General features: G+C 41.0%; 1 protein-coding gene across 12 annotated transcripts in view; it reads left to right on the top strand.

The window, feature by feature from the left end:
• Positions 1–12,295, top strand: part of Mia2 (MIA SH3 domain ER export factor 2) — a 96,886-nt gene that overhangs the window by 41,712 nt on the left and 42,879 nt on the right. For 4 of the 12 annotated variants that reach the window (XM_016007358.3, XM_016007354.3, XM_006988950.4 and 1 more), the window contains 5 exons: positions 4,454–4,525; positions 6,189–6,215; positions 6,672–6,782; positions 7,939–8,010; positions 9,659–9,763. In XM_016007358.3, the coding sequence (XP_015862844.1) occupies positions 4,454–4,525; positions 6,189–6,215; positions 6,672–6,782; positions 7,939–8,010; positions 9,659–9,763 (387 nt within the window). The remainder of the gene's footprint in view (positions 1–4,453; positions 4,526–6,188; positions 6,216–6,671; positions 6,783–7,938; positions 8,011–9,658; positions 9,764–12,295) is intronic. The other 8 variants (XM_042260577.2, XM_016007357.3, XM_006988955.4 and 5 more) reach the window with 3 other exon arrangements.

Here is a 12,295-nt window from a genome sequence, read left to right as displayed (position 1 = left end):
GTTCATGTAGTTTTACAGATTTAACTCTAAGTCCATGATCTGTGTGGAATTGAATTTCATATCTAGTATGAGGTGGAAATCCTCATTCATTCTTTTGCATCTGGCTGTCTGGTTTTCTTAGGTCCACTTAACTGAAGAGTATTCTTTCTCCATGGACTGGTCGTGGAACGAGACATTAGTTTTGTTAGCTGAAGAGTCTGCATAAAGGAAGTCAAGCTGTTTGGTGTTGGTTTTACAGTCGGCATTGCTTTTATGAGAGTCTGTTGTGAACATACGTAGTTTTTTTTTTCCCCTGCTGAGTAAATTTGTACTGAATCAGTGCACATAGTTGCTTATCAACTCATTTCTTGGTATTATTATTTCTGGATCTTGGCTATTAAGAATATAGTTATGAACTTTTTTTTTTCTATAAGTTTATTTTTGTAGCATGTGTTCTAATTTCTCCTTACTAAAGGTTGGCAGGTCATTAGGCTGGGTGTAGTTTAGCTTTATAAGAAGCTTTCTGGCTGCTTTAAAGTTACTCTTTCACAATCGTACGTATATAATTTATTTAACGAACTTGGATTATATTCTTCTCCCCCAACTCCCTGCTCTTCCAAGCGCCTCCTTTCCAACCACACCTCCCTCAGTTACAGCCTCTTGGTGGATCGTCCCTGATGCACTATGCAGTGGCCTCCATGCCTCTTCTCCCTGGCTTTGGTTTGAAGTCTATTCCTTTAGACATGAGAATCGCTGTGCCAGCTCCTTTGCGGCTTCCTTTTGCCGGCTAGGTTTGTTTCTAACGTGGACTCTCAGTTTTGGATACCTTTCCTGGTTATTTGCGTTTCTTGGAGACAGCACATAGTTGGATCTTGATTTTCAGTCCAATCAACTAGGCTTCATGCTTCTTTTGAGATAGGGTCTCACTGTGTAGCCCTCACTGGCCTGGAACTGAAAGAGATCCACCTGCGTCTGCCTCCGAAGTGCTGGGGTTAAAGGTGTTAGAGGTATGAAGAGAGAAAATGTTGTGTATCAGTATTTAGGAAATGAATGGAAGGGGAGTAGGGAAGGGGACATTAGAAAAAGAGGAAAAGAGTAAGTGTCAGAGGCATGAAAAGCAACAGAGAAAATATTGTGTATTAGGTTTGGAGGAAAAAAGGACAGATAGAAGAGACTTTCTCACCAAGACACAAGTTCCCACATACAGACCAAACACCTAAAGTATAAAAGTGTTCAGAGTAAAAAAAATAAATAAATAAATGAAACTAATAATTAAACATTATGTATAAATAATTGGAAAATAAAAATTAAAGGTTAAGAGGCTATATATATAGCATGGAGGTCCCTAGGACGACTGTGGCATATAATAAATTTCAGTTTTACTCAATTATTGAAAAAAAAATAGCCAAATGAATGGAAACACATGAACTATGAACCAAAGGCTGAGGGGCTCCCAGCTGGATCAGGCCCTCTGAATAGGTGAGACAGTTGATTGGCTTGATCAGTTTGGGAGGCAACTAGGCAGTGGGACCAAGTCCTGTGCTCATTCCATGAGTTGGCTGTTTGAAACCAGGAACTTATGCAGGGACACTTGGCTTAGTCTGGGAGGAAGGGACTGGACCTCCCTGGACTGAGTCTACCAAGTTGATCACAGTCCTCGGGGGAGGACTTGTCCTGGAGGAGGTGGGAATGGAGGGTGGGCTGGGGGTAAGGGGAGGGCGTGGGAGGGGGGAGAATAGGGGAACCCATGGCTGATATGTAGAACTGAATGGTATTGTAAAATAAAAAATATATATCACAAAAAAAAAAATTAAAGGTTAAAATAATAAAAACAAAATGAGGAATAAAATGAAATAGAGAGGCTATGTTCTTGGTCCGTGCTCCTTCCTGCACTACAGTGCTCCCAAGTTTCCTGGGGTTTGTATAGCTCCTTCCTGGAGTGCCTGGACTAGGGGTGTGGGAATCCCTTACCTTCTGCTGTCGCCACAGTCTGTGCTGCTGGGGCCTGATGTCTCATCTGGATGCTCTTCCAGGTTGTGCAGCTTCTTTTCTGGTCCCAGGCATTACTTGTCCCATGGGGCAGTATAGCTGGGGTGGGAGGATGAGGCTTGTAGTTTTTTCAGCTTGAGGGTCCTGTGTTCTGGCGGGCACTTTTGTGTCTGTAATCTGCTGACCTGGTCTCTTCTGCTGGTGGATTCAGCCTCCAAGCTAGTTCTTCCCATGGTCTGTTCCAGTTCTGAACCCCGCTCCTGTACACAGTGGCAGGGAGGGGAATAGTGGTCATTGGAAGGCTCTCTCTCAGATCCCCTGTCCCTTTTTTGAGTGTTGTGGTCTGTTTTGCTCCCTGGTCAGGTAGTCCAGCCTCAGATTTGAATGTCTGCTTGGAATCCTTAATGGGCGCCTCCCTGGTGGGGCTCAGCTCGGCCTGCTTTCTGGTGTGCCTGGATGTGCTTGTGGAGGAAATCCCAAGAAGTCTGCTTCACCTTTCTGTAGCTCTTAGTGCTCTGCTGGGTATTATTATCTTGACTTTCTTCTACCCTGCTCCTGGTCTCCCAAACACTGTTTCTAAACTACCATGGTGAATCGCTTTGTTAGTATCTTTTTAAGCTGCTTCATTATATGTCATAGGCTTATGCTGCTTTATTGAATTCATTCATTGGATCTGTGGCTTTTGGGGCAGTCTTAGGGGTTTGTCTACATATAACATGCTATGTAAGTGAGGATTCTCTAGAGGAACACAATAGGATGAATCTATATACATGGAAAGGGGATTTGTTAGAGTGGATTACAGGCTGTGGTCTGGCTGGTCTGACGATGGTTGTCTACCAACCGAAAGGCCCAGAATCTGACACTTCATTCCTTGAGGCCAGTTGTCTGGGTCTTCCGTATACCCTGGAATCCTGAAGAACTAGGTTCTAATATCAGCAAGGAACGCCTCACAGCAGGGTCGATGAACTGGCCAGTGACGCTGGGGGCGAGCAGGCAGCAGGCAGAAGCTTCCTTCTTTCCTGCGCTTTTATGTGAGCTGCCTCCAGAAGGTGTCTTCCCACCTCAGACGATCCAGTCAAGACCAGGGGGTGCCTGGCTGCTTGGGTTTTAGTTGATTACAGATGTGGTCAAGTTGACAACAGAGATGGCCACCTCACATGCTATCTACAGACAGAGATAATGTCTTTTTTGATCTGGTTACCTTTGGAATCTTTGTTTGGTAACTGCTCTCAGCAGGACTTCCAGCACTGTGTTAACCGGCTGTTGGCCCTGCCTTCAGTTCCTCTCCATTTGCTGGGTTGGCTGTATTCTCCATAAATGGCCTTTATTATGTCCAGGGTCATTCTCTTAGACATAAGCCTGTGCAAGTTTTGATCAAGAAAGGAAGCTGAATTTTGTTCAGAGCTCTCTGTTGATCTCTGTGCTTGTATTATCTGTTTGCTCACGTGGTCTGGTGAAGTGATGGATGACACTGACTGTGTTCAGCCTTAGTGTCGGGTAAAGCCCATGTGATTAGGCATATACTCTTTTTGAGATTCGTGTTAAGTTCCATTTGTTAGAAATGTATTGAGAATTTTGCAGTAGTGGTTACCAGACACATTGACCAATTTTCTTCTTCTTGTGTTGCCTTTGTCATGCTTAGTTATCAAAAGGATACTTTTTGAAATATTCAGGCAAGCACAGGATCCTGTCCTAAAGCCCATCTGACTTAGCAGGTCCTGAAGTATATACATTGTTTCTTCATGGTTTCTAATTCTCCTGAAGTCCTTACCGAGTTCCCTGCCGGTGTGAGTCTCTTTTGTAAGGAAAAAGAGATGTGCGCTGCGGTTTGCCTTTCTGCAGGGCTCTCTCTACTCTCATACATCTCTACTCTCTAAATAGTTCTCAGAGGCTTTCGGATTCTGTCCTTGGTGTGTTATCTGTTGTTTAGCAGGAAGCTTGATTCAGAACAACAGTCCTCAATTTAATCACCCCCCTTAAAGACTGGCCAAATCTTGCGATGCTTTATATTTTATTATTCTTAGTGTCTATTCCTCGATGATTATTCTGTCTCTTAAAGATTTTGTCCTCCTTGCTTTCCTCATTTGTCATCTGATGTAAATGTCTGATGGCCGGTTACTACTCACTGCTCTATTGGATGAAGCCTGGAGGAGCTGTTCATTTGTTCAGAGGGTGGGAGACGACTCACTCTGGGATACTCTTCAGTACACTCTTGCTGGTACAGTGTTCACCCCGCAGACTTGGGACAGCTTTGCTGGTCACAGGGGTAAAGCTCTGCCATCTGTTGCCCCAGCTGGTGGTTGTGGTTTGTTAGCCGTCCTGGCTTTGGTCATCACAGTTGTTAAATGGCAAAAGCAAGCCCAGGAAATCCAAGGGAATTGGACTCACGAGGAGGTAGATTCTGTTTGCTTCTTCCGCATCTATTTAGATACAGTTTGAGGTAAAATCTGTAGTTTTTGCTCACGTGTCGCCTTCTTTCACTCAGTATGAAGGCTTAGACTCATCTTTAAAGGAGGCCAACTTTGACAAGGAGTCAACAGAAGCACAAAGTTTGAAGGTAAAAAAAAATACAAAAAAACCAAAAAGTATGATTTAAAAGCTAGGGAAAAGATTCTTACTAAATAACAAACTTTAAGAATTCATTATCCTTTCAAAAATAATTATTTCAGAGAACTGTGAAATGGTGTATCTGGATCTTAAAACTTACAGAAATAGGACATTTGTAGTAGCATAAAACATTTAAAAACAAAAGTTTTGTTCGAGCTCTTGTTATTAACTTGTTTTAAGAAATACATAATGAATTTATCAGAATCTATAGATTTATAGAAAGAAATACTTTATTCTGTATTCCTAAGAATGCATTGAAGAGACCATTCCCTTTTTTTTTTTTTTTTTTTTTTGACATAGTTTGCTCCCGGAAAGAGACATAGAACTCTTTACTAATTTAAACATAGTAGGAGACAAGTAAGTTGTGACCATATTATTTTTTCTTCCCATGATAGTAGTTCTAATTCCCATTAACGAGAATTAGACCAGAGGTTTACATTGTAAATAGTGGCATGGTAAATGTTTAATTCCTGTCTACAGACCAATCCCTGTCTACACACTCCATCATGGCCAGTTTTCAGTCAGTAACATGATGTCACTGAACGGGAGTTTAGGAGAGATACACAGTTAACTTTCCTGTTTCAGAGGACACAATGATTCATCTTAGCAGACAGACTAGGATGTGATGGAGTGCCTTGATACTGTTTACAGATGGAAGGGTTGTAAAAAGTGAGTAGTGAACTTGTAGAGTAGAAGCAAGCTGCTCCTGCTGGTGGTGAAATAGAAAACAGACCTTGTACCTTGGTTTACGTGTTCAGTCCAGCGTGGCAGTTTCTGTCATTGTCTGTCCCAGTAGAAAGTCTGTGTCTTGTGATTTAAAATGCCCTTGTAAAATCCACAAGAAGTTTGGACTCCAAAGAAATGCCTTAATTTTTTTTCTTTCTTTGTTGCTTATGAATATCCTCAAGAACACTTTGTAGTTGCTGTGTTTGATTCGGTGAGCCTGAGGAACCTTTTGTGGCTGCTATGTGTTATTTGTCGAGCCTCTGTTACAAGTGCTAACCCAATGGGAATTTATTAGGTTCCCCGAATGAAAGAGATTTATTTAGGCAGGTGTGGGGCATGCCTATTGTCCCGGCACGTGGAGGGGCTAGTGTTGGAGGATTGCCAACTCTGCCTCAAAAAACAAACACACATATACAAAATCAAAACAAAACAAATGCCACAAAACAAAACACGTAAGGAGTTTTAGAAGCTGCTTGGCATGCATGCTAAAAGAAAAGTTGTTACTGGGTAACAAAGACAAATATTTATTCAGACTTGGTGTACAGGTAATATAAACATACCAGGTTGTTATGACAATAAATTTATGTGAATTACAAGTAATGTAAGTTGAGATTTGGCCACACTGAATACCTTAGAAAATTATCTAATTTTAGTAATTGAAAACATTTTTAGGTGTAGTAGTCATAGTTGGACACACAATATAATGTAATACAAGTTTTACAAAGCTTGAGAGTTGACTTTGCAGGTAAAAATCAAACCAACAGAGTAATCTTGATTCAAGTAAGAAGTCCTATGATAAAATAATCAAATTTGGGGAGATTATAGGTAAAGTTTTTACAACTACTTAACACGTTTTGGTTTTGTTCTTTTTTTTTTTTTTTAACAAGTTTGTTGAAGGACCACAAATATCAGAGGTATGTTATAGTATTAAATCCAAAAATCAATCTAATAATTAATCACCTTAAATTAAAAAGATTACAGAAAATATGATGATGCAATCTTGATTTTAAAATTTATTTTATAATAAATTGAACTTGTCCTTTTTCCCCGTAACATGCTTTTTAACATGCTTTAGAACAGTTGACAAGCTGTGCTTGGTGGATTTCCCCCCTGTCTTTGTAAATAAAAGTTTTATTGGAATGCAACCATATTAATTCCTTCAGGGGTAGTCTTGGTTTCTTATGGTGAGCTGATGGGAGCCTGGAATACTTAGACTTTTTACAGAACTGCTAGACCTGCTGTTATTTTAATATCAGAGAAATGAACAAGTGCAGAAAGTGTTTATAAATTTGTCTGATTGTACTCATCTGATTTTTACCCTAACTAAAAGTTCTTATGTCTGGCTTGTTAAAGTTGGCTTTCTATTTTAGGCAACCTATGAAAATCTAGAAAGCTTGAAATCTAAACTTGAAGATGAAATACTCTTTCTAGAGAAAGAACTAGAAGAAGAGAGAGCTAAACATTCTGAACAAGATGATTTGGTGAGTCTTGTGTATTCCAGGAGAATTATGAATTTTACATACTAATACAGTATTGATTAAAATATGACATGTAATCCAGCCATAGTGACACAAGCCTGTAATCCTAGCACTTGAGAGGAGGAGCCAGGAGTTCCAAGCTAGCCTGACCTGTACAGGGAGAGGAGACACTATCTTTAAAAATGTAAATAAATAAAAATAGTAAAACTCCCAAACCATCCAAACAAGTAATAAATATAACCCAAGCAAAATAAAACAAAACAAAAAAACTCATGCATGTAAAAAAACAGAATGTAGAAGACCCTTTAGGACAAAAATTGCCAAATCTAATCTTTTCGTGTTTTAGATTTTCTCATAGGTCTTTTTTGCATATTCCTCTTTTCTTGTTGTTTTCATTTTTTTTTTAAAAAGATTTATTTATTATGTATACAGTGTTCTGCCTGCATGTGTCCTTGCATGCCAGAAGAGGGCACCAGATCTCATTACAGGTGGTTGTGAGCCACCATGTGGTTGCTGGGAATTGAACTCAGGACCTCTGGAAGAGCAGCCAGTGCTCTTAACCACTGAGCCATCTCTCCAGCCCCGTTGTTTTCATCTGTTGAGACATAGTCTTAGACTACACCCCAGTCTGTATAACTGTGTATCTGTATAACTGAGGCTGGCCTCAAACTCCTGACCTTCCTGCCTGTGCCTCCTAAGAGCTGGGATTGCAAGTGCGTGCCCCCACACTTGACTCTCTTGTACATTTACATAGAAATTTCCCATATTCGCTGTGGAAGTAACATGAATAATGTAACTTGAGTAATCATATACCTAGTGAAGGGTATATAATTTTTTAACTTAAAAATATATTAATAACTTTCTACTTTAAATTCTGGCATAAGGAAAATCTTGATGTGTGTGAGATTATTTAAAATGTGACGTTAGTGGTTCATCTTGAACCTGAAGAGTTCTGTGATACATTGAAGTTGAGAAGACGTACTGTTGTCATGTAATTTGTAAAGTACATGTGAACACATGGTAAGCAAGCTGACAAGGCCTCTTCATCTCGCCTCTCACTTTTATCGGCAATAAATTAGCAAATACACCTAACTAATGCATGTTGTCTTGGAGCTAAAGGGACTTATTAAATACTTACTGTCTGATACTGTCTTTTCAGATGGCTGATACTTTAAAAGAGATACAGTCCCTAGAAGATGAATCAAATGCTCTCAAAGCACAAGTAGCTGAAGTAAGTTGAATTACTCTAATTGGTCTGTCACTTTTGAAAAACATTTATGTTTTCATGTTATTTTTATTATTAGGTATATTAGTCAGAACTCTCTAGAGGAGCAGAACTAATGGGATGACTATTATCGTCTGTCTGTCTATCTATCTAATCGATCAATCTGATTGGGGATTTATTAGAGTGGCTTGCAGGCTATGGTCCACTTAGTCCAACAATGGCACTCTACCAACAGAGAGTCCAAAATCCCGTAGTTGCTCAGTCCATGAGGCTGGATGTCTCACCTGATATTCAGAATACACCAGAATCCCAAAGAAGTAGGCTCTAATGCCAGGGAAGAAATGGACTTGGCAGGCAGAGTGAGGGCAAGCAGGCCAAGAGCAAAGCTCCCTTCCTCCTTGTCCTCTAGATAGGCTGCCACCAGAAGGTGTCCCCATATTGAAAGTGGATCTTCCCACCTCAAAAGATCTGGGTTAAAGGTGGATCTAAGGCCAGGCGGTGGTGGTGCACACCTTTAATCCCAGCACTCGGGAGGCAGAGGCAGGTGGATCTCTGTGAGTGTTTGAGGCCAGCCTGGTCTACTGAGTGAGATCCAGGACAGGCACCAAAACTACACAGAGGAACCCTGTCCCTAAAAATAAATAAATAAATAAATAAATAAATAAAAAAAACAAAACATAAAAAAGATGGATCTGAGATCTAGATTAAAGGTGGGTCTTTTCACTTCAAATGATTTAATTAAGAAATATCACTCACAGCTTGCTTGGGATTTAGTTAATTCCAGATATAATTGATAACCAAGAATAGCCATCACATCAGATAATAAAATATTGCATTAGTATTTGAAATATAGGGACTCTTAAGTATTCATTTTTTTTTTAAACTTGAGTAACTGTCAATGAAATTCATTTTTCCTTTGATAAGTTTAAAGTACGTCTGTATCTGAGCACTCTTGAAGTTGTGTAACATTTAACAATAGAAACAAAGTTGTTTTCTACAGTATAAAGTTTAGGGGAGGAGACAAAGGGTAAGTAGTGTGGGATCTTGTGGAATAAATACTCTAGACACTTGTGAGCCTGGAAGAGAGATGTCGCCAGTGGACTGAAGCCAGGACAGTCCTGAATGAAAGGCTTCAATCCTGGGTCTGGTTTGTATTCTAAAACCACAAAGTGGGCAGAGGAGCAAGTGAGAGTTTTTCCGAAGCATACGTGGCAGTCAGCAGGTTGTTAAGGGAAACGACCTGTTGTTTCAGCTCTTCCTCCAGGTTGTTCTTCCCAGGTAGCAGGTGAAGTGGTGCTTGGCAAATAGGCAGTCCAAGCAGTGCTCTAAGTGAGTCACTAAGTACACCGATAAATCAGAATCTAATAACTGGTCTTTTCTATCTTTCCTATTTCAATGGTTAACAAAATTGTCTGCACAGTACATGGAAGGTTCAATAATTTGCCCAAGTCACATGGCAAATGAGTGGTAGGGGGTAGGATGTGCCCTGGGTCTTGGCCAGCCTTTGTCTGTTGTATCAAAGCAGTGTTAATACCACCTCTGCTGTTAATAGCGGCATGTTTTGGTCTTTGCTTAAATTTTGTGTTCTGCGGAGAATACATAAACATGAGGTTTTCTGTTAAATTGTTATCAACTGTGTATTTCTTTTACTTAGGCCAAAACGACCTTGAGAATATTTGAAATCAATAAAGAGCGACTTGTAGGAACAATAAAAGATGCCTTGGATGAAACTGCTGAACTTCAGGAAAGCCATAAGCAGGTCTGTAGTCTAGAGAGACTCTTAGATCTGAATATAGACTTTGATGTTCCGGGTAACTCACAACTGACCGTGCGTGGAGTCCTGTAACGAAAGAGTCGGCTTTTGAGAGCGGGCAGTCTCCCACGCATGCTTCCTGTGTCTCGTAAAGGATTTAGAAGTGTGTCCTTCTGTCTCTGTCTTCTCCCATGTGAGAAATCAGCCAAGGCAGTCAGCATTCTGACATTCACAGGAGACAGCAGAAAATATAGTAAGAGTTAATATATTAGCGATTTGGGGCCTAACGGAAGGAGTTCTGGGGGGCCGTAAAGTGGGAAGTTAGCTTCTGTCTCACCCTCCTCTCACATAGGCCTCGCACATGTATGCTCTCCCTTCTGTTCTCCCAACAGTGTTTGGCATGAAAGCTCTGTCTTCGCCGCCTCCTTTCCCTCTCTGTCTCTTCCCCTGCCTTCCTTTCCCTCCCTTGCTCCCTCTCTCCCTTCCTTCCTATCTATAATGTGCATATTGAGGTGTGTGTGTGTGTGTGTGTGTGTGTGTGTGTGTTGTGTGAGAGTTTGAGTGTGCACAAGTCATGCCTTGGTGTTGGTCCTTCCTCCACCTTGTTTGAGACAGACTGTCTCTTTTCTGTTGTGTATGCCCGGGTAGCTAGTCTGCAAGCTTCTAGGGATTCACCTTTCTCCGCCTTCCATCTCTCCGTAAAGCACTGGGATTATAGATGTTTGTGCTATCCATCTGGCTTTCATGTGTGTTCTGGGAATTTGACTCAGGTCTTCATCAATGGCAACCCTTCATCTTCCCACTCTAGCAATATGAAAATTTCTGATTACATTATTATGCGTCTCAGCCAGGCGGTGGTGGCACATGCCTTTAATCCCAGCACTCAGGAGGCAAAGGCAGGCGGATCTCTGTGAGTTCGAGGCCAGCCTGGGCTACAGAGTGAGTTCTAGGAAAGGCACAAAGCTACACAGAGAAACCCTGTCTCGAAAAACAAAACAACAACAACAACAAAAACATTATTATGAGTCTCTAAATACTAGTCTGTCTGAGCCACATGATGTGATTTGATTATATATCCTGTGTTGCCCATTTTATTTTCTTGTTAATAATTGTTTGTTTTCCTGTAATACATATTTGTCATCTACCCTATGCCCTTTGAGAGATGAAAGTGTTTATTATCATCATCATCATCATCATCATCATCATCATCATCATTTTAGAGAGACTCTTGTAGTGTAGCTCGGGGTGGCTTGGAGCTCGCTGTGGTCCTCAGCCTCCTAACTGCTGGGATTATAGCTCTGTGCCATCATGCCTGCTGCCACCTCTTCTCTTCCTCTTCGTCTGCTTTTATTATTTTGAATTATGTGCATGTGTCTCTTGAGTGTGGGTATGTGCATATAATGTCTTCTTCTGGCCTCCATGGGTGCCTGCACACATATGCACATACCGACACACAGAAACACACATATCCATGCCCCTGTTTTCCCTCCTTCTTTCCTCCTTCCCTGCTTCTGTCCTTTCCCAAACATGCATCCACACATCTCATCTTCTGCCATTCATCTCTTATCTTTGGTTGCTTTGTGCAGACATCTAGCTGGAAGTTTCATCCCTACTGGCTAGCTTCAGTAGTGCTGGAAGGTGCTATGCATACTACCACAGGAAAAAAGTAATCATCAATCTCACCTACGTGCAAACCATGCAGGCTACAATAACAATCTGCCTGGCAAGATATGCCCACTGATATGGGTAGTAGTATAAATGTTATGAAAGTAACCAACCACTTTTTACTTCGCTTTAAGGCCAGCTCATCAAGATGGAACTGAGCCCAGCACGGTGACACACACCTTTCATCTCAGTGCTCAAGAGGCAGAGGCAGGTGGGATTCTATGAGTTCAAGGCCAGTCTGATCTGCATAGGGAGTTCTAGGATAGCCAGGATTACATACAGAGACTGTCTCAAAAAAAAAAAAGGGGGGGTGGGCTAGGGAGGAAATCCATTCCTGACATTGTCAAGAAGGCCTCTGGTCTCTACACACAGTTACACATATGTATCCACATGCACACATTAATACACTCACACAAACACACAAAAATCAATAAATAAAAATTTTAAATTATCACAATAAATATATGAAATAATTGTAGTAACCCACAGAATCTAGAGGAGTTTCCAGAATGAAAGTGTCCAACGTAGCATATAAAAGACACGATTTGGGACACGTTGTCATATAATCTCAGAGAGCTAAAGATAACAGAAAGATATTAACAGTTTGTGAAGAAGAAAAAAAGAGCAGGAAACAAAGAAGGCTCCATCAAAACAAAAACAAAAAACCCCCGAGTATCTAAGAATACTTTCAGAACCATGAAAGAGAACAAGGAGCTGCATGTATTGTTCTCCAAGATGTCTTTTTTGTTGTTGTTGTTTTTGGAGACAGGGTTTCTCTGTGTAGCTTTGGTGCCTGTCCTGGAACTCACTCTGTAGCCCAGGCTCTGCCTCCCGAGCTGGGATTAAAGGCGTGCGCCACCACTACACAGCTCT

Source organism: Peromyscus maniculatus, chromosome 14 (assembly GCF_049852395.1).
Source record: "Peromyscus maniculatus bairdii isolate BWxNUB_F1_BW_parent chromosome 14, HU_Pman_BW_mat_3.1, whole genome shotgun sequence".
In the NCBI taxonomy this organism is placed as follows: domain Eukaryota; kingdom Metazoa; phylum Chordata; class Mammalia; order Rodentia; family Cricetidae; genus Peromyscus; species Peromyscus maniculatus.
The sequence above is the reverse complement of the archived record's forward strand: the minus strand, read 5'-3'. Positions and strand labels throughout refer to the sequence as shown.